Consider the following 20432-nt stretch of genomic DNA (forward strand, 5'->3'; position numbering starts at 1 on the left):
TTAATACTATTGAACTAAGATGGCGTTAGTGGTTAATGTCATAAATTGGTAGCTTTTTTTGCTGGTTCCATCATGCTTGGTTTTGTTTTATTGATGTAGAGTCTGCAGTTTAGTTCACAGTTAATGAGGAGCCTTGTGCTTCACTATTGAACTAAGATGGCGTTAGTGGTTAATGTCATTAATCGGTAGCTTTTTACTAGCTCCATCGCGCGTGATTTTGTTTTGTTAGCGACGTCTCCAGTCCATTTTATTTTTTTATATATTTTTTACTTTTGAACTCAGATAGCATTACTGCTTAACGTCATTAATTGGCAGCTTTATTTTACTAATTCCATCCAGCTTGTTTTGTTTGGTAAACGTCCGTAAAATAACGTTCATAAGGCGTTTCGATGGAGTCCAAGATGATTATGCGGTTAATCACAGTTGGGTTTTTTAGAGTTACGAGTGAAGTACTTGAGGTTTAATCGGGTGGTGAAGGAGGGGGGATTTGGGGTATTTCACCACCCGCGGACACGGGGTAGTCAGTTCCTGTAGGGTAGGCATGCTGACAAGTCCCTTATTCCCTCAAAACTTTGTCGCCCAGAAGCTTCGCTTACAGGAGTGCGCCCAAACTCCCAACATAGTAAAGTACATAATTTTAGTAACAAACCATTGCTGTTCTAAATTTTAATAACGTTGAAGCAACTTTTGTTCAAAAAAGTTTTTTTTAGCGAATTCATATCTGTTATGAACTTCTATTGTGTTGATGAACTTGAAGGCAAGGCTTGCCAAGCCGTTGTATAATTATGCAGGGAAACCAAATAATTGACATGTATTGTTTGGCCTTGGTACAGCTTGACGTTCTATAGACACTCGCTCAACCAATACGAAGGTTATTTCTTTGATATCTTTGCTTTTTTAATCCAAAGTCGCTCTCATTCTTTGAACACGCCAGTCTAAAGTGTCTGTTGTTTCGGCATAGAAGTTGAATATTTATATTTCTTGATCTGTCTATCGAAGCCTTGTGGTGTTGTTTTTTATAATGATGATGATCATATTTTTAGCTGTGTAGTTTTAACCTTTTATTATACTGGTAAAGGCTATGATGAATTATCTTTCTGTTGAAGCTTAGCAGCTGGCACGTGTTGATACAATACGCTTATAATTGTACGAAAATAGTCTTTAAATTGCATGTTTCAAAGTTGAAAATATGCACTGCTTGTAGCATTTATGTCGAAATAATTTTGTTCTTCGTTATATTAGTTATGTAAAGGGGGGAGGGGGAGGAGGCGAAAGAAAACTTTACTATTTACTGGCTATTATATGTTAATTTAAAAATAGATTTTGAGGGTCAATTTTTTAAAATTTTGTTAGGCAACTCTTAGCTTTAAGATTGGAAACAGTGCTGCTAGGACATGAGAATTATTGTTTTGCGCGTGGGTTACCAAAGGGACAATGAAAAGGTTATTAAATTTTGAAGAAAAAAAGGTATTCCAGAAAGCTTTGCACATTCTACCCCTGTTGGTTTTACTCAATGCCACCCGTCACTCAGACTACTCCAGCTGGTGAGAAACACATAGAGAATATGCAAAACTTCCTGGAATATTAATTGTAAAAAAAAATGGTTTAGTTATTTATTTACAAGGGTAATGTAATATATATATATATTGGTAAACGCAATTGGGGAAATAATTCTCAAACTTTATAAAAACAAATTCTCCAACAATAGTAGGATATTAGTTAGTGGGACAAATTAATTAGTTCATATGGCCATTAAATAGTTTAAAAATGGATTTTTGTAAGTGGTATTAGATTGGGTCGGGTACACATTATTGATAAGTTATACAAAGAAAAGGTTATATTAATAAATAATATTTAAACACAAAATCTTCGCTACAGGGGGTTGAAATTAAAACAGTATAATATTAGATTAAATTAATTTAGTTTATAAAATCTCGTGGAATTTTTGGAACGGTTTGAAATTGTTAATGCAAAAAAATTTATAAGCGTCTTAATGTAAAAAAAATATAGCGCGCTTAAAAGAGAAAATATGGTAGTTGCGAAACTGATATTTAGAGAACTCTTCGAATATATTAATTTTAATCAGTATTTATTTAATATTTGGTTACGAGTGTCTAAATCTCAGTTCCAAAAATCTGTTCAATGTTAACTAATAATATGAGTTTGTCTCAATAGTTTCACCAGCTTATTAAAGAATTATATTTAATCACATAGCATTACCAACAGGGGCTACGTTTTTAACTTGTTTTTACATAAAATACCATTGGGGCAAAACTAACACAGAGTATTAAAAACCCTTCACTAGAAAATTTAAAAATTAATGCAAGAATCATCGCCTTTTTTCATAACAATAGCATGGCCCTACAATCCTCCCTCCTCTCCCATTCACGGTTATTATAGTCTGGGCAACATCAAAATTAATCTCTAATCATTGTAAACCTTAAACATGCTCGAGGGCCAACAATCTTACCCAAGCATAAATTACTTAAAAGGGAATATGAAACTATTAGAATATCTTCGACAGATATGATGCTCCTCTCTGGTACGATTATTGAAATTTTAGGCTTTACTCGGGGTAAATTTAATATGGACTTCAGGCACGTTAGTTCCCCTTTAAAGTGTTTAGACTCTTTCCAAGAGCAAAACAGTGACGTCAGTCAAGCTACTGACGAATCTCTCCTTTTTTCTGATCATTGCATCGCTGACCTCGTACCAGCCGTTGTCTTTTCTCACAAAGTTCACATAATGTCCCTCGGCCAACGATTGACCTTTATGAATAATCACCCCTTTAGTTTTAAAGAGAATCTTGCTCAAAGTGACATTTTGATTTTCAAAATTTGATATTTTAGTCGAAATCTTAATTGGTCGACCATCTCTGTAATCGCCCCGTAGAAGGCACAGAAAAACGTACTTTCCGCTGGATATCAATACATCACGCTCTTGTATTGTTGGATTATTACAATAAACGCACCGCATCTCTGTTAATCTCATCCTTTTTTCTAGAGATTTCCAATCAATTTTATCTCGGTTTTCTAGTGGAAGATTGAAAATGTTGCTTTCAACAATATTTTCCGAATTTTGTTCAACTTGACATTTGGGGCATTTGGTAACGTTTCGCGACTTTGACCAAAAAAGTTCTTTTAGAACCTTAGAGTAATCGGCTTCCATTTCTTGGCTTAGTGTCGTCAAGAGGACCATCAAAAATTCACTGGCGTCCTGTTGATCGTTTTGCGTAAAATGATTTCCAACAGCCATTCTCAGTTCCAACCCTTTACGACTGAAACTTCCTTGAGAACTCTCGATGTCGTTTATCGTGTTATGAAGGCACCGTAAAACTGGTTTTTCAACGAACGATCCATTGTAAGACTTAACCAATTCTCTTAATTCCGGCACTAATAAGAGCAGTTGCAAAACGCTATTAGAATAGCACGTTACTTGATCATCGTTAGCTAAACCCTTCAAGGGAAAACTATCCAAACTCTGTTGGGCTTTCCTTTTCTTCTTCGGTGTTTCTTCACATCTCTCTTCCTCGCCTTCTAAAAGGCTTTTAGATAGTGTAGGCGCACTTCTTTTCCCACCTGGCCTTTCTTTCGACTCCGTTATTTTCAAAACAGGCAGATCTGGCCTATATTTTTTGCGAAGCCTGTTATACTCCATTATGGCTCGTCCATCCGCCTTAATTTTAGTCGGATCGAACTGTAATAGATGAAGTCCGGCTAAGGACGTCACTCTCGATAAAGCGACGTACGCCATGCCCGTTCCAAATAAATTCGGACCCAAATCCATAATGGCGCATTTTAAACTCATTCCTTGGCTTTTGTGTATCGTGATAGCGTACGCCAGGATGACGGGAAACTGCGAGCGCTTAACGTAAATGTTTGTCATGAGCAAAAATTTGACGCAAATTTTCTCAACTAAAAAGTCAGTGTTAGCGTCGTCGTTATTCGGTTCGCGATCTACTCTGAGAAAAATGCCAACAACGTTTCCTTGTTCGTCCTTCTTGAATCCAGTTACGAAACCCATCGTACCATTTACAACGCCTTTTTCAAAACTAATATTCCTTCTGACCATTATACGGCAGCCAACGCAAAGAATTAACTCGCTCTCCAAACCGCCAGTTTTGGACGGTTCGTTTTGTAGGCTTTGCAGTCTCCTGAGAATGTTTTTATTCATTTTTTTGCCGTAGTCAGCGAGTCTATCCTGGCAAGGAATGACTTCAACTTTCTCGCCGTTTTTTCGCAGCATTTCACAGTTGAATTTTTCGCACATCGCTAATTTTGGCATCAAACAAATTGGGTGAAACCCTTCATTGGACAGCTTAATGAAAAGATCCATAGCCACCTCGATGTGTTGTCCGTCAGCAACCAATCTACTTTTTAAGGTTGCAACATCAGCTTCGGAAATATTTCCAATTCTAACTCTGCTTAAAATGTCGCCGTAACTTTGGTCGTTGGCTTGTCTAACATTTTGCGTTAGTTCATCGTATTTAAAAAACTTCCAAAGATCACTTCCTCCGATGCAATTGAATCTAAGTCTGGCTTCTTCGGAAGTGATTTTGATAAACGCGGGATTCCCTTGAACCGGAGGCAATTGGAAAAAGTCTCCCAAAACAAGGATAGAGACCACTCCACCAAATGGTTGGTTCATTTCCCAAAATTCGTTCAGTCTCAAGTGAACGTGAGTCAGTAAAACCGATGAGACCATAGAAATTTCATCAATAATTAACAGTTTTAAGTTTCCCAAAGTTTCTTTCATAATGCTCATATTGTCTGAACTCAGGGAATGGTATTCGGCGATACGCCCATGATCTACCGGTAGCATTAGTAATCTGTGTAACGTTACGCCATTAACATTCAGAGCTGCCAAACCCGTTGGCGCGGCAATGGCTACGCTAGCAGGATTTTGAAAGCGACGCCTTACGGCATTGGCGAGAGTGTCTATGAGAAACGATTTCCCAGTGCCACCAGGTCCTGACACAAAAAGGCACTTGTTTCCAGATTTTTCTCCCTTTTGGGAGAAGTGATCCATGATGTTATCATAAATTCTCTTTTGATCCGAGTTTAGTGACGCCACATTGTCAACATCAGCCTCGAAATTCATTTCCATGGCAGCTTCCACATCAGCCATTGCATGCTCGGTTTCGATAACAATTTCTTTCCCTTGCAGAGCATTTTCATCGTCGTCGCTTTCCACATCCGAAATGATGGTTTCTGACTCTTTCGCCTTTTTAGAAGCCTTCCGTTTCTTTTCAACTTCTTTGGAAACAGAGAGCTTCGCGTGATATTCTCTCATTTCTTTTAACACTGAAAGAGAGTTTTCGAAAGCATCGGCGTAGGTTTCAAACTCGCCCAATAACTCAGTTTCGTCACGCCACGGTTTGAACAGGATCAGTAGGGCGTGACAATACTGTTCTTTCTCCTCTATCGGGTCGTGAATAAAGTGCTCTATTATGTACGGCTTAATTCTCTTTCTCATGAAACCCAGATTGTTTTTCAACTGGATTACATTCGCATTTTTCTCGACACCCTCAGAGCGCATCGCATAATCGTAAAACTGACCAAATTCCCGCAAACTTAGATTTTCCAAGCTGTCAGGACGATTCGGATATTTGTCGTCGACGAACCCTTTTAGGCAAGTGTCCTTGCTTTCGGGGTCAGTTTCCCTCAAACGAGCGAGTTCCTTGAAACCTTTCAAAATTCTCGATCGGTTTTCTTTCAAGTTAGTGTTTATAAATTTAGTGCTGTCAGACTTGTTGTAAAGGTCTTGGCCCAGCATCATATCGAGAGCTTCATAAATTCCTATTTGCTTGCACGTCAAAGATTTCAATCTATAGGCAAATAATTTTTTGGACAAACTTTCGTTGCCTAACTCGGCAAAAGTTTGGTCCATGTCAGCCCGGTCTCCCTTTGTCACGTAAGCCGTGACATAGTTTGCCACTATTTCCGATTTGTCAGCGACAAATTGCAAATCCATGTTGGCTTTGGAAGCCAAAAGTAGCGTGGGATTGTAATCATTGATTAAAACTTCGTGCTGTTTTCTCGGCAAGTCGTACAGTCGTTTCTGCACCTTTTTCATTTTACGGTGACGAGTAACTGATCTAACAGAATTCATAGTGGCAATGTTTGTTACGTTTCGAGGGAAACCGTAACGACACACTTTCAATCCTTTTTTAGAATTTTTCACCTTCTTATAACAACTGGAGGTGCATTTGTGAGTTTGGAATTTTTTTACCAGCCGGTGTAGTTCCGGACTTACCGATGCTCTTGGCATCGAACACGTGACGTGTTTTTGCACGTAATCCAAAATAGTCTCGGTCGAAGAAGTTCCAATCTTTGGAGCGTCCTTGGCCCACAAAAGCATATGGTAGTGAGGTAAACCTCGAGATTGGTATTCAACCCTCCAAAAATGATGTTCTATCATGCCAAGAACTGGATTTTGCTTACACAAGACAAAGTTGTTTAACAGCGACCGCACTTTGTTGTGAAAGTGCAAATTGACGCTAAGTGGGTCTAAATTCAACAATTCAGCCACCGTCATCGACTCTACTCCTGGAACGTCTGAATTCACTTTTCTCAAGTGATCGTGCAGTTCCATATCATCGTACTCGGCCGGATTAAAAGTTAAAAGCCAGGTTGGAGGACCGAATTCCCGAATCATCGCTAGAACGTCCCTAAGAACTTTATACCAGTAGTCCTTCGTTCCTCGAATATGACCCAAGAAAGTAGCTAAATTACTCTCAAGTTCTTTATCGCCAGATTCAACTCGATTGAGCAAATTTTCAACACCAATTGGCATGGGTTTTTTAACACGAAGAACGTAGTTCAAACTGCTAGAAATCGCTTTCATTTCGCATTCTTGATAAGAATGGAACAAATACGCGTAATCTCGTCTAAAAATTGGACTTTTGTTCAAAAGACGGGATAAACGATACTCGGTTTCCGTTATTTTCCCAAATGGTCTATCATCGTGCTTGCCAAAGCGACCCCGAGGGAACAAATGAACGAAGCTCATGTATTCCAGTTTTTTGTCCCAAGTGCTAACCGGCTCGGCCTCGACGCGCTTCATTTGGTAAGCACCCAATAAATCCTTCGGTGGTTGAACGTTCACTGGATGAATAGAGTAATGATCGTACAGATCATTGGCTTCACCCTCAGATAGTTTTCGCAACAAAGCCTCGGGCTGTGTTAGGATTTTGTAGGCGTCGCCTGGTGCAAGACTAGACTGATTTTCATCCTGCTTCTGCATGTTCGAAGCGTTTTGGTCAACTTGGACGTCGTGACTACTATCCGCTGGTCCTTCTGTTGGAAGCGCAGCGGAAGCACGTGTCAACGCATCAGATCCATCATTAATTAACGCAAGTGGATCTGTTACGCTCAGTAATTCTTCGGGAGTCAATGAATTTTCATTTCCATCAATTTCTTGCGTGCCACAAATATATTCCTCATTCATTGTCGAAATATCAATGTCTTTGTAAAAAGGGTTTATCTTTTTCAGCACACTGAACGCTTTCAACACTTTTTCCAGGCAAACAACCTGCTGCCAAACCTTTTTGTCCGCTGTGGGAACGCCATTCACCAAGATATGCAGTTCGTGGTTTTTAGGCAACGTCTTGGGAATCATTTTCAAATTTTTTTCCACTGGTATTGGAAGATAAATTACTCTTCCCTTTAAAGCTTTAACAGTACCAAACTTCACGTTCGAATTGGTTTTAGTGCCTAACCGCACCACAGTGTGGAAGGGCTTCACAAGTTGAATTAAAACTTTCTCGAACATGTTTAAATTAGTGACATCTGGCGGAGGATTGTCAACCGCCAAGTTGTTCAAAAAACATCTAATGGGAACTTTACCCTTTCTCAAATCCGTAGCGCAGTAACGACATAGAAGCATGTCCGCTTCTCTAGCGTCCGAATTATTCATTATCCAGCCAGCTCTTAAAATCAGATAGGCCTCGTTATCAAAAACAGCACTGTTAACTAGTTTTTCTACAGCTCTTAAATCAGTTTTTTTCAGTAATCTAAAACAGCAGTCGCAGGGCGTGTCGTGAAACTCGTTGGTGTTTAGCATTGCCCGAGCGAATTGATTCTCGTAAAGACTCAAGATTTCACTTTCATCGAGAGTCGGTCGAGGAGCGTTAATGCTTCCTGTGGGAGCATTATTTTGTTCGTTATTTAAATTTTTCCCACGTGTGGCCAAGATTTTTCTCGACTTCGCCATGACAGTTGTCAGAGAATCGTAATCACCACTTTCAATTTCAGTTGAAATTTTAGTTAACGCGTTGAGCAACGCTTTGATTTGATAGATCTTATTCAGAATACTTCTAATTCCCGAATAATGTGGAGCCAATTCAGCGAAAGAACGCAAATTACTTTGGCACTCTTCGCTATCAGCGCAGTAAGAGGTGTGTCCTAGGAACGGAACTATTCTCACCACTATTTCGTCTCCATCTGGTGGTATAAACACGTTTGATTTTTTGCAAAATTCTTTTCTTAATTCGCAAAGGTCCAAATCAGACTCAAAAATTTTAGTCAAAGATTTTTCATTAGCATTGGCAACTGTGTTTATGAAAGCTAGTACTTTTGCAATGGCTCGAGTTCGAACATTACAAATATCACTGCATTCCCAATAAACTGTTTTGGGTTGGGTTTCAATGAACCCATCTTCGTTGATAACTAAATTTGCTTTGGGGTTCTTCTCCTCATTCTCAACAACGTTGAAAAGATTCGTAACAACCCCCGACTCATTAATTTGTAAGACTCGTTCAATGACATGAGTTTTGTCATTGTTTCTTATTTCAACGAAATTTCCCATTTCATCAACAAACAGTTCTTTAGTCGAATTGGAAGCACGGTCTCTCAGAACCTTCCGTACACTACCATCAGAATTCAATTGAAAAATTTTGGTATAGCGTGACTCTTCGTCATTTTTCAGTATTCTGCCATTATTCCCAATTGCATAATAGGTAATTTCATGAAAATAGGCTTCTTTTAGGCTACTGTGAAGCCTTTTCCCACCCACAACTTCCGTCAAATTGTCACAAGTGACTGACCCAATTTCTTTGATTTTTTTGACAAAATCCTTAAATTCGCTAACCATCCCTGATAGTTGGGCGTGGTATGCCGAATACATTTGCCTTTTCAAATGCAATATTTTACCAGCTAACAATTGGCATTTTAGCTTGTAAGAGACAAATTTGGTGCATCTTTTACTAGTCTCACCGTCAAAAGACTTCAATACTGCCAGCCTTTCAGTTAAACGTGTGACTAGAAACCGTTTGTAACTTTCGGCTATAAATTTCTTGTTTTTCGTCTTGAAAATCCCCGCATTAAGGAGTCTTTTCGCAAAGACAAATTTATCCCGTTTATTTGGTTTTCTATTTTTTGAGCGCAAATTAGCGTCTCCACCTGGCGGCTTAGTTCTCTTTGGTTTTTTCCCTGTCTCAAGTAGAGATTTACGCTCCACATAGTTTTTTGCACTATTTCTCTTAAACAACGCCTTGTTTTTAAGATAGTACTGTTTACACTTAAGTTTGTTAGTTTTATCATGTTTCAATGATTTACTCTGAACTTGCGATTTTAACTTGGCTTCCGCTCTTTTCTTTTGCATCACTAAGCGCATATATATTTTCTTTTGTTCTTCTCGAGAAACCATTTCGAATATTCGTAAAGAAATATAACACAGTTCTGTATTTTTGAAACAGATCTTAATTCCACACAGCAATTTTCAACTTGTGTTTGCAAAGAACCCAAATTAGGTATTGCACAAAGAACACCTTTGAACCACAAAGCTATCCAATAAAGCGTTGCACAAACAACGCTTTGGAACCACAAAGCTATCCAATAAAGCGTTGCACAAACAACGCTTTGGAACCACAAAGCTATCCAATAAAGCGTTGCACAAAGAACACTTTGGAACCACAAAGAAGTACAATTATATACACTCTTAAATAAAAATAACATACAGTGAAATGTAATAAAAAGTATTAGGCTTAACGTGAAGGGAAAAAAGAATAAAAATTAAACAAGAGAAAAAATGTAAATAATTTAATACAGACGTTGTAAAGTAATGGAACTAATAAAAGTTATTAGCCATTAAAAGATTAATTAGAAATTAAATTAATTGTAAGTCTTAGTAGTAGCAGAGAAAATCGAGTAGGAGAATTCAATACGTACCAAAAGGCGTCCGAAAACGAGGCGCTTAACATAAAAATAGGCTTATAGCGAATTCCACTGACTGCTCTCGGAGCGCTCCCATGGAGCAATAAATATAGGAGACCCTGATTTAGCAAAAACAGTCTTTAACGAAGCCGAGAGCTACTTCTCCCATTTATATGGCTCCATGGGAGCGCTCCGCGAGCAGTCAGTGGAAATCGCTATTAGTTAAAGAGATAAAGTTTTGTACAGTACAGGGCCGAAAATAAGCACAGGAACATTTATGGGCCATTGTCCACTGGAGTGTGCAAAGTTGGTTACAGGTTTAATTTTTGTCATATGTATACACCCTTTAGAAACAGGGCGGCTCCTTTATGTAGCTCAGCATTTACATAAATATTTAAAATTTTATATATTATGATTTTTATTATTCCTCTCTTTTATTTTACACTATCAGTGCATAGCCCACTCGAATGACTCGATCACGCGCTCCACGACCGTGAAGTGCGTGATTGAGTGGGCTATAGTTACAGTACCAATTTCAAACTTGAAGAAACGAAAGTGAGTTCTATGTCAAAATTTATTAAGAATTAATTTCCTTTTATTTGTTTTTAAGCTAAGTCATATATTTAACAACCTGAAGGTTTATTTATATGAATTAGTTTGAAAATTGATAGTGAGCACTTTCTAACGTTAATTGTGATTTTTTTTTTAATTCCTTGTTAACCGGCCAAGGCTTAACAAAATGGACAGCTGGCATATAACAGGAAACGTGTATGTTACAAATAATAGTGATGGTCGCGGCGGCCGTGGTGGTCGCGGTGGTCGAGGCGGCCGAGGCGGTCGCGGTAAACGTGGGGGGCGGCGTCCGCGCGTTTGTTATTCATGCAAAAAAGCAGGGCATTTCATTATGAATTGCCCTGCCCTCAAAGGTAGGGATCCTTTTTTTAGAAGCTGTTAGCATGGATGAAGGATGCGCGTGAAAAACATTCGACGCTCAACAGGATGTGCAACTCCCTATACTAAAAAGTAGACAAGTCGATACTAGCGCCGCCTGGCTACCAGCGCTGGAAACCCTCGCGGGAAAAATAAAAAATACTGGACATAAGAAAAAAAACACTGTTTTGGTTCTAGCAGACGACGCTAAGAAAAAAAAACGACGGTAGCGCGTGACGTGTCCAGTATATTTTATTTTTCCCGCGAGGGTTTCCAGCGCTGGTAGCCAGGCGGCGCTAGTGTCGACTTGTCTACTTTTTAGTATAGGGAGTTGCACATCCTGTAGAGCGTCGAATGTTTTTCACGCGCATCCTTCATCCATGCTGTTAGTTTGACCATGGATAAAGAATGCGCGTGAGGAAATTTCTTTTCACTTTACAGGATCGGCAACTCCCTATCTCGAGCGACAGCTTATTCTGTATATATACTGTTACAACATCGGTTGTCAGCAAGCCCAAAGCTAGGTCTCAATATGTAACGTAGCTTTTTACGCGTTGACAAGAGACGAGGAAAATAAGGATCTTCAGTATTTAAAATATCCGCGAATTTTTTAGCTCGAGTGCAATGCATGGACCTCTAGGCCTTAGGCAATTTCACACGTATTTGAAACTAAGGCCTAAAGGTCCGTGCAGGCGTGCATTGGAGGTAAGAAATTCTCGTCTCGCGCATATTTCAAACCTGAAGATACTGAAGTTTTTCGTCTCTTAACATTACGTACAAAGCTACGTTACATAGAGATCTAGCTTTGAGCGTGCTGATAACCGTTGCTGTAACAGAGTATAATACAGAATAAGCTGTCGTCCGGGCATATAGTTAATTAATTGCTCTGTATGTGGCATTTAAATATTATAACAAGTTACAGCCAATTAATCAATAAGATCAACTCACTCTTGTTACTACCAGCACGGAGATGTATTTTAAGAAATGATACAACTCCGTGGTTTCAAGACTGGCAGCACAACACTTTTTATTCTGTCCTCTATCTCTCATGACTAGTGTAGTCCCTAAACTATATTTAGTTTTCACATATAGGGCATACATACCATTTACGCCAGGAGGGCAGGCTACCTGGAAGACAAAAACCCATTTTACATTTTTTCCTCCAAGCGCCTCCTGGCCTTCAGGTGTAAATGGTATGAATCCTCCTTGTGTGTAATAATTGTGAGACCAAATGAATGGTTTAGCAAACAAACATATACTCTAAATTCAATAAAGATAAAGATAGTTAATAGCCTATTTAAATTATTGGAAAAGAAAAAAAGGAGGAGGGCAAGGAGAAAGGAGAGGGGGCGTCCCAGAAGGCCCCTGAGGATGTAGTCATCCAAATGGAGGAGGAGGCCGTCGCCGAGGAGGGTGTCGCTAAGCAGACCGTTTAATTTTTTTTTGTAAGTAAAATAAATAATTAAAGTTCTTAGAAATAATGTGAAGAATTGTATTAAACTGGGGCACTGGAAAAAATGTTAACAGTTTTTAATGTGTTAGACATGAATATCATATAACATATTAAAAAATTTAGGTACAAATATAATCAATGACGAAATATAGTTCCTTAAGCCCTAAAACTCTGAGCATATTTCTCTAGAATAGGCAAAACTTTGGTTAGGGCTAAAATGTATTATTATGAGTAAAGTCTCATAGTTATGGATTAGCCAGGACGTTGTCGGTGACAATGAAGGGACCTGTTGATAACATGCGTGAAAATTTAAACTTCAAACTAGCCTTATAATTAGTTGTTACAGGCTTTTCTACCAGTATTACATGGATTTACTAACGCGTTAGTTAATCCATGAGTATTATATGGTTAATTTAATTTCCTGTGTTCCAATAAAATTCTTCTTAGAGTATAATTTTTCTTCTGGTTTTATAATATAGGATCATTATTCACCATTTTTTTTTTTTAATTTCATTTTGTAAAAATCATTAAAATTTCATTGTTTTAAAATTACATTGTTTTAAAAGTATTAAAATATCCGTTTTCTATTAATCATTTAAATTTGGTCTATTATTCCAATTTTTTAATTTATACGCGGGGGGGGGGGAATGGTGTGCAGTTTTACAATGATTTAATCCAATTTTATATATTAATTCAACATTAGTTAATCATTGTAATATTTAATAAAACATGTTCTTAAATATAATGTATTTCTAATGATTAATTAGAAAACTACAATATCTTTGATATTCAACACCAAAATTTGAGTAGAAATGTTCTATTTGTTTTTATCGTTAAGCTTACTTAACGCTTATAGGAAAACCATCATTAACGTCATGCGTAATTTCCAAGCTATAATGTGCTTTTTACTACTGTTAAAAACTTAAAATTGTATTTAAAATAAAAATTTATTTACTTGATTTTATTCCGTGTGGTGGCACTGAGTATAAAACTAACTGGGAACTCAATAAACCGCAATAATTTTTACATTTAATGAAGAATTTTAATGTAAATAATGCAAATTTAAAATGTTATTAAATGAAATAATGTATACAGTTCTGTTTGCCATAATTTCCCTTGAAAAGTTATCGCCAAAGTTTCGGTAGCGGAGGTGTAACCTTTACAGATTATAGTAATGTGTCCTAGCTGTCACAGAAAACAATGTAGTAATTGATTCATCTACCAGTAAGATTAATAATTAATTTGTTTATAATTTATTTTAACCTACCTACAGTAATCTTAATGACTGGCTTTTACCCCAAATAAGTGAAGTTGATGTTGCCTATCGTATAACAACAACATTAACATGATTATCATTATCATAACGCTATTTTGACCGAGGCTAAGCGAAATTCCTTAAACAGCGTTATAAAATAAAAAGCCTGAGAATGGCATTCTCTTAAAAACCAGAATCAAGACCCATAAGCGTAAGGTAACAAATTGGACAAATCGCTATCATCCTTATTCTACAACGAAACCAAGAGTTAAGAGAACAGTGAATAATAAACACGAAAAATCATAATTTTGTTTACAAAAGTGTTCTCACATATGCGTTGCTTCCCAGTATGAGTGAAAAACTACTATACAGACAGTCGTCGAGAGCAATCTGGGAAATAGCACACTTTCTCTGGTCCAAAACCAGTTTGTTAATTGCTTTGACTAGTTTTTTAATTCAAAAAGTGGGGGTTACAGGTCCTCGGGACCAGTTTATTAATTGCAAATCTGTAGGAGAACAAAGGCTGGGACCAGTTCGGAGACCAGTTTATTATTTAGGACACTAGGGGAGACACTGGTCCCAAGGACTAGTTTAAGAATTATCCCTACTTCCCAGACTGGTGGAGAGTTCCCTAAATTCTCCTATTACCAAACAACCAATCAAAAAAGAATTTAAGTCCCCTTTACGTCGTAACTGGGAAAACAAGATTGCTGGTATCAGGGTGGGAAATAAGGATTTTTTTAAACTGGACATTGGGCCAGCGATCGCTCTAGCCTGGAATAAATAAACTGATCCATGACCAATGACCAGGGTGCGTCGTCTGCTAAATTGAAGAAGTGGATAATTACAATATATTAGCTAATGTCTGGACTCTGGAAACCTTTGAATTTTCTTAGTGGTCTTGTGGACCACTGACCCCCCTGCGATTTAATTTTTAAACTGATCCACGCAATTTTTAAACTGGTCATTTGCCCTGTGCCAACGCCTTATTTCCCACGCTGGCTGGTATTTCGCGGTTGGTTTTCACTCTACAGGATAGGCAAATCCCTATCTCGAACGAGAGCTTAATCTGTATATACTCTGTTACAGCACCGGTTGTCAGCACTCGCAAAGCTAGATTACATAGAGACTAAGATTTGTACGTGCTGTCAAGAGGCGAAAAACTTCTGATCTTCAGGATTTAAAATATCCGGGAGTTTTTTGCTCGAGTGCACAGACCTCTAGGCCCTTTAGTTTCAAATACGTGTAGTAGGCTGTAGGTAAATTAACACGCATTTGAGACTAAGGCCTAGAGGTCCGTGCACTCGAGCTACGAAACTAATTTTATATAATTAGTTTTTGATATTATACATAACCTAGACAAACGTAGGGTGCCAAGTACATTCGGACAAACACACTTTGCATGTGCTGTAGCCTGTCTGAATCATGTCGTCATTGTAACTAATAAATTCCATTTTCGTCCTAAAATATTAGACATTTTTTGTATTAAATTGTAAGCATTATACTTCTTTCACCCTTCAACCTAAATGATTACTTTAAAAAATTACATTAATGTGCAGGGAATTCCTAATTAACTGACATTGTTTTTATACATAGTTTACAGGCGTGGAGGATTCCTAGCATTAACACCAGGAGACCAAGCGACTTAGAGTGTAAAATCGGCTGCTATTTTACACTCTATGTTGCCAGGTCTACTTGTGCAAATGGTATGAATCCTCCACGCCTGTAAACTATGTATTGTTATTATTTTTTTAAATTACATTATCCATTTTTGTTCTCGTATTACTCTACTCCTTTATTGTCTTTCCGCAAATTGCCTAATGTATTGAATTCCGATGTTCACACATACGTCATATTGTTGACTTTGTGAACAACACATTCAATAAATAAATAAATAAATTATTAACACTGACATAAACGAATTATTTACACTGACATAAATGAATCATTTATACTGAAAATAATGAACAAACATGTATACTGACATAAATGAATCATGTCATGAATGAATGAATGGAGTCATTTAGCTACTGTTGTCTAATATTAATAATATCTATTAAAAATTGTCAATTTATTTATAAATTAGCGTTAACAATTTTGTCCACATAACAAATTTCCACACATCTCAAAGCAAAAAAAAAATTTCTGTTAGAGCACTAGATGCTCCGCTAACCTTGGCAAAATAAACTGTTTTTCTGCAATTTTACAACATTAGGAACATTGGGTTTTTTAAACTGAGTTATGGACAGTGACTGGACACGCAAATAATTTATTTATAATTAAATTTTTACCTAATAACAAATGTTGGGCATTAAATACTGATTTCAACATTCCAGTATTCGTTGTTGAGAAAACTATGTTAACGCTAACGCAGAATTTTCTCCACCAAACTGATGGAAATATTTTGTTGAAATAAAAGAAAAATACTAGCAGCATTCTAGGAAATTATTTACTATTTTTGATTTACTCACAATAGTCTATTTGGTTAGAAACCATTGTTCGTTGGGTGGCTCGCGTTAAGTGGCGTCGTACCAAACTGAACTTCATCCATCAAGTGTTACATTCATACAATCACAATTAATAAAACTTGTTAAAAGCGTGTCAATTAAAGCACTTTGAGCTAAAATTATAATAAATGAGGATTATTAGTTAACAAAATAAGGTCTGCAGTCATTACTTATAAGGTGTGCAGTCAAAGCAGATGTGTACTAAAGAACACGACTACATGGTTTTTTCTACCCTGATTTGAGCAAATTAGATAACGGTATCCTGAATTAACTAGCGCTACTGTTACCTATATTGACGAAATAAACAAAGCATAAAATCATAGCATAATACGACTTCGAAGTTAGGAACAGAGGAGGATTGCCTATCCTATGCCCTAGGTGCTACGGAGATTGTTTTGACCAAGGCTTAGTGAAATGAAATAGATTAATTTACAATAATTTACAAGTTTAATGATAATTTTTACCTTAAGCGTTTTATATTTAAATAATATTAAGTTTTAGCAACTAAAAATACTAAAATTAGACCAAATTACTTTCCTAAAGCTTCACAAAGTTCATAAACGCTATTTAAGGCGACGATTTAGACTCTAGTATTTTGATGGCGTCGCCGACTAAAGCTATCGCCGTTTCAACGTCACGGCGGCTGCGCGGCATTATTAAAGCCGTTTTATCCCGCTCTCTATAGGCCATTTCATCCAAAAAGCATTATGAAGAAACTCTCAAATTATTATGAGGCAACTAAACGTTAAAATACGCTAATTTTGGTCGCGCTGATATTTTCTAGTAAATTAGTGTATCCATGATATAAAATCGCAAATCGAGTTATGTTCTAAATGTTATCAAAATTAATACTTAAACATAATTATTTTCCATGAAAATCGCTTAGCGGAATGAGAAGTGTTCTACCTTTCATTTAAGACCGTTCCCAAAACTAACAAACGTATAGATTTTCTAACATCGGATTAACCGGACGGTTCTTTTTCAAAAATTTCCCATGTTATTTCTATGGGAAAAATTCCTGTTTTTCATAAAAAGGTGTGATGAATTTTATGGAAATGAAAACCACCCTTGGCAACTTTATTTTTTATAAGAAAAACTAATGAATGGATCTTTTTGAAATTTTAACCACATATTAAGGGCCCGAACTGTAGTTCTGTGGATTTTTTTCAAAACAGTAAACTAAATCCAAAAAAAGTTACATCCAATCAAAAAACCACCCTTATACATTAAGGGCAGTATGAAGTCTTATCTAAGAGAGCTACCGCTCTCTCAGAATTTAGGTTTCTACAGTATTTGTTGATTTTTATAAGGGTTTAATTCATTTTCAACATTTAGGTTTCATCATTATTTGTTGATTTTTATAAGGGTTAATTTTTGCAAATTATGCATTTTACTGCTCAGTTTTAACAGACGTTGCCCAGCATCCCATCCCAAACATTCGCCCACTAACATTTATTCACGAATACCGATTTCGATAAGTTGCAACATTAACCTAATCTTTAAACTAAATGCAACCTTTCGATTGTTTGAAGAATGAAGCAAAATGTCGGTGTTCCATATTAGTTTGCGCTACTTATCGCTGTCAGTTTACCGTTAGTATCGGTCAGTAGTTTCAACACACTAAATCGTAACATGTTGTTTTACATTGATGTTCCTTTATGAGTCACCAACTGTACAACTTTCTACTCCTTAAAAATTTACGATAAACTCTATGGCTATGAGGCTTTTTTTCATTTAGCTGGCAACCACTAATTTGCAATAATCATCATTCTTGAACTTAATTCCTACTGTTTTAGACGATGTCAACATGCTGTGATTTATGCAAACTAGCAAGTGTTAGGTTCAAGTAACTTCCAAATGGCTTGGCGTACGACAAAATGTCATAGAACAGTTTCGTCTTATATTGGCCCCAGGAACCCAAATACTTCCGCTCCTACGTCCATTTCAGATACACTCTGTATTATTGGGAACCGCGACTTCAATCGAAAATGAAAACCCTACCGCGACTTCGTTACCAAGTACAAGTACATCTTCAACTGAATCAGTAGCGTTAAAAAATACCTAGCATCCAAGTAGCTTCAGAAACTCACAACCAGCTAACTTTAACCGAAAGTTTTCATAGAGCAGCAGCATTTAATTCGGGAGGCAATAAGAATTTTGAACTCACTGATGCTATTCAGTTCATGGTTGCTCGAGACATATTGCCCCTTAGTGTGGTTGACGGAGAGGGCTTTCGTTATTTAATGAAAGTTGCAGTCCCCCGTTATAAACTCCCATGTAGGAAAACAGTAACGGCTGGTTTAGATTTAAAATACACAAAATTAGTTGAAACTCTTAAATCTGTAATAAATTCTGTAGAACATGTTTCATTAACTTCCGATATATGGTCGGAAAGTTGTTCTAACACCTCTTTTATTGGGGTTACGGTTCATAACATTTTTGAGGAAGAACATAGATCGCATAATTTGACTGTAGAGGAGTTCCCAGGTAGCCACACTTCGGAGGCCATTGCAACGAAATTATCTGAAATTTTAGCTGATTGGAATATATCAGTTATGAAAGTGGTAGGCTGTGTCACAGACAATGGAGCCAATATTGTTAGGGCAGTAAAAGACACCTTTGGTGAATTTAAACATTTACCGTGTTTTGCTCATACGTTAAATCTGGTGGCCCTAGAATCGTTTATCTCTCGACAAACCAAAGACTTTAGTTAAAAAAGTCAAAACCCTTGTACATTTTTTTAAATCTAGTCCTTTAGCTACTTCCCAATTAAATGATGCACAGACCAAAACAGGGAAATCAATTTTAAAACTTATTCAAGAGGTACCAACTCTTTGGAATTCTTGTTATTTAATGATGAAACGTTACGTTGTTGTAGCTTTGTCTAAAAGTAGGCAAGCACCGCCAATAATTTCGGCATCCGAACTTGATGAACTACTAGAACTGAAATCTTTGTTGATACCTTTATTTGAGGTAACTACAGGGACTTCTTCAGAAAAGCATACTACTCTTTCAAAATTAATTCCATTAAGTAGATGTTTAAAAATTTCCATTTCGCAACAAGACTGTAAAACGGAGTGTGGTATTTCATTAAGAGCAAAACTATTGGAACAAATTTCCAAGCGCTTTTGTTTTCTAGAGCAAAATGAACTAAATGCTTGTTCAACAATTCTTGACCCTAGATTTAAGAAAACACATTTTGAGTCGCCATTGGCTTTTTCCAAAATGGAAAAATTGACAGGAAAATGAAAATTAATACTCTTGTAACTGAAACAGAACAATTAGCTGCACGTAAACCTCCGTCTACTACTGAACCTCAAAGCGTTTGGGGTGTTCATGAAACTTTAATTAAAAGTTCGAAAGTTAATTTAGATCGCTCTTACTCTGATGGTGAAATTGATCCATCATTGAAACAATATTTGAGCCTTCCATTAATAGAAAGAACAGAATGCCCAATTAAGTTTTGGTCTAAGTATGAACTAATATTCCCAGAGTTAGCTGCGGTAGCTTTAAATTATTTAGTAATTCCGGGTACTTCCGTTTCAGCTGAACGTTTATTTTCAAGAGCTGGAAATGTTATTTCCGAAAAACGCAAAAGTTTAAGTGGCAAGCATTTGAAAAATCTAACATTCACGTCCCCTACGGCTGCTCCACTAGGTGGCAACGGTGCTCCCGTAGTCTTGTTCGTCGCGGTCTTCGTCCTGTTGTCTAGGACGTATGATGCCCTACCTCTTCCTTGGTATGGGTTTCCGCGGGGATTGCGACCTCGTCCACGGTACCCGTTTGGTTGGGGACCGTGGACTGGTGTTGCCGCGGCTTTCTGGCCTCCGGGGCGATGGTCGAGGGAATATGGATTCCGGCCTGTGGTCCCAGACCACCGTTGCCAGATCGGGAGATAATCCCCGTGACGGGGTTCGGGTTTACTTTGGTGTCGGTTGATATTCATGACTGTTCTATGGAATTCGTATAGAAAAGAATGATGGAAGATCATAGTGTTCAATTGGACTTAAATAGATAAATGGTCTACAATCGCCACGCCCCCTTTTTTCTAATGGTCCAATAAGAACGATGCTTTACTTACGAAGATGGGTTTTTACCAGGAATAGTAAATAGTGGTCGAAGGTCAAGTTGTT

At 37.3% G+C, this 20432-nt stretch overlaps 2 protein-coding genes and 1 long non-coding RNA gene across 6 annotated transcripts; 1 reads left to right on the top strand and 2 right to left on the bottom strand.

Moving 5' to 3' along the window:
- Window positions 1–3156: 3156 nt before the first annotated feature.
- On the bottom strand, window positions 3157–9898 carry LOC149664109 (uncharacterized). Its single transcript, XM_089841918.1, has 2 exons — window positions 3436–9898; window positions 3157–3335 (listed from the first exon to the last, which is right to left on the bottom strand). Exons 1-2 carry the CDS (start codon window positions 9646–9648, stop codon window positions 3309–3311), a joined length of 6240 nt encoding a protein of 2079 aa, XP_089698044.1. The 5' UTR covers window positions 9649–9898; the 3' UTR covers window positions 3157–3308.
- Window positions 9899–12598: 2700 nt separating this feature from the next.
- Window positions 12599–16897, bottom strand: LOC149664110 (uncharacterized). Of its 4 annotated transcripts, none has more exons than XR_016368354.1 (6): window positions 16764–16897; window positions 16470–16586; window positions 16264–16412; window positions 14123–16182; window positions 13805–14042; window positions 12599–13722 (listed from the first exon to the last, which is right to left on the bottom strand). It is a non-coding gene; the product is annotated as an uncharacterized LOC149664110 (long non-coding RNA). The 4 variants fall into 4 exon arrangements; XR_016368353.1 differs by having other exon boundaries at window positions 16470–16704; XR_016368352.1 differs by having other exon boundaries at window positions 14123–15987; window positions 16084–16182; window positions 16470–16897.
- A 1585-nt stretch (window positions 16898–18482) lies between these two features.
- Window positions 18483–20317, top strand: LOC149664111 (uncharacterized). Its single transcript, XM_089842008.1, has 4 exons — window positions 18483–18921; window positions 19178–19381; window positions 19576–20165; window positions 20270–20317. Exons 1-4 carry the CDS (start codon window positions 18483–18485, stop codon window positions 20315–20317), a joined length of 1281 nt encoding a protein of 426 aa, XP_089698134.1.
- The last annotated feature ends 115 nt before the right edge of the window (window positions 20318–20432 follow it).

Source organism: Phalangium opilio, unplaced genomic scaffold (assembly GCF_054372755.1).
Source record: "Phalangium opilio isolate 3A_F unplaced genomic scaffold, DU_Popi_V2 ptg000061l_1, whole genome shotgun sequence".
In the NCBI taxonomy this organism is placed as follows: Eukaryota; Metazoa; Arthropoda; class Arachnida; order Opiliones; family Phalangiidae; genus Phalangium; species Phalangium opilio.

Coding starts and splice junctions, on each gene's coding strand:
- LOC149664109 (XM_089841918.1), bottom strand. CDS start 9,648: ATGGTTTCTCGAGAAGAACAAAAGAAAATATATATGCGCTTAGTGATG. Junction 3,336..3,435: donor GTTTAGCTAACGATGATCAA/GTAACGTGCTAT, acceptor TTGAAAAACCAG/TTTTACGGTGCCTTCATAAC.
- LOC149664111 (XM_089842008.1), top strand. CDS start 18,483: ATGGTTGCTCGAGACATATTGCCCCTTAGTGTGGTTGACGGAGAGGGC. Junction 19,382..19,575: donor AGACTGTAAAACGGAGTGTG/GTATTTCATTAA, acceptor TAACTGAAACAG/AACAATTAGCTGCACGTAAA. Junction 20,166..20,269: donor AATATGGATTCCGGCCTGTG/GTCCCAGACCAC, acceptor GAATTCGTATAG/AAAAGAATGATGGAAGATCA.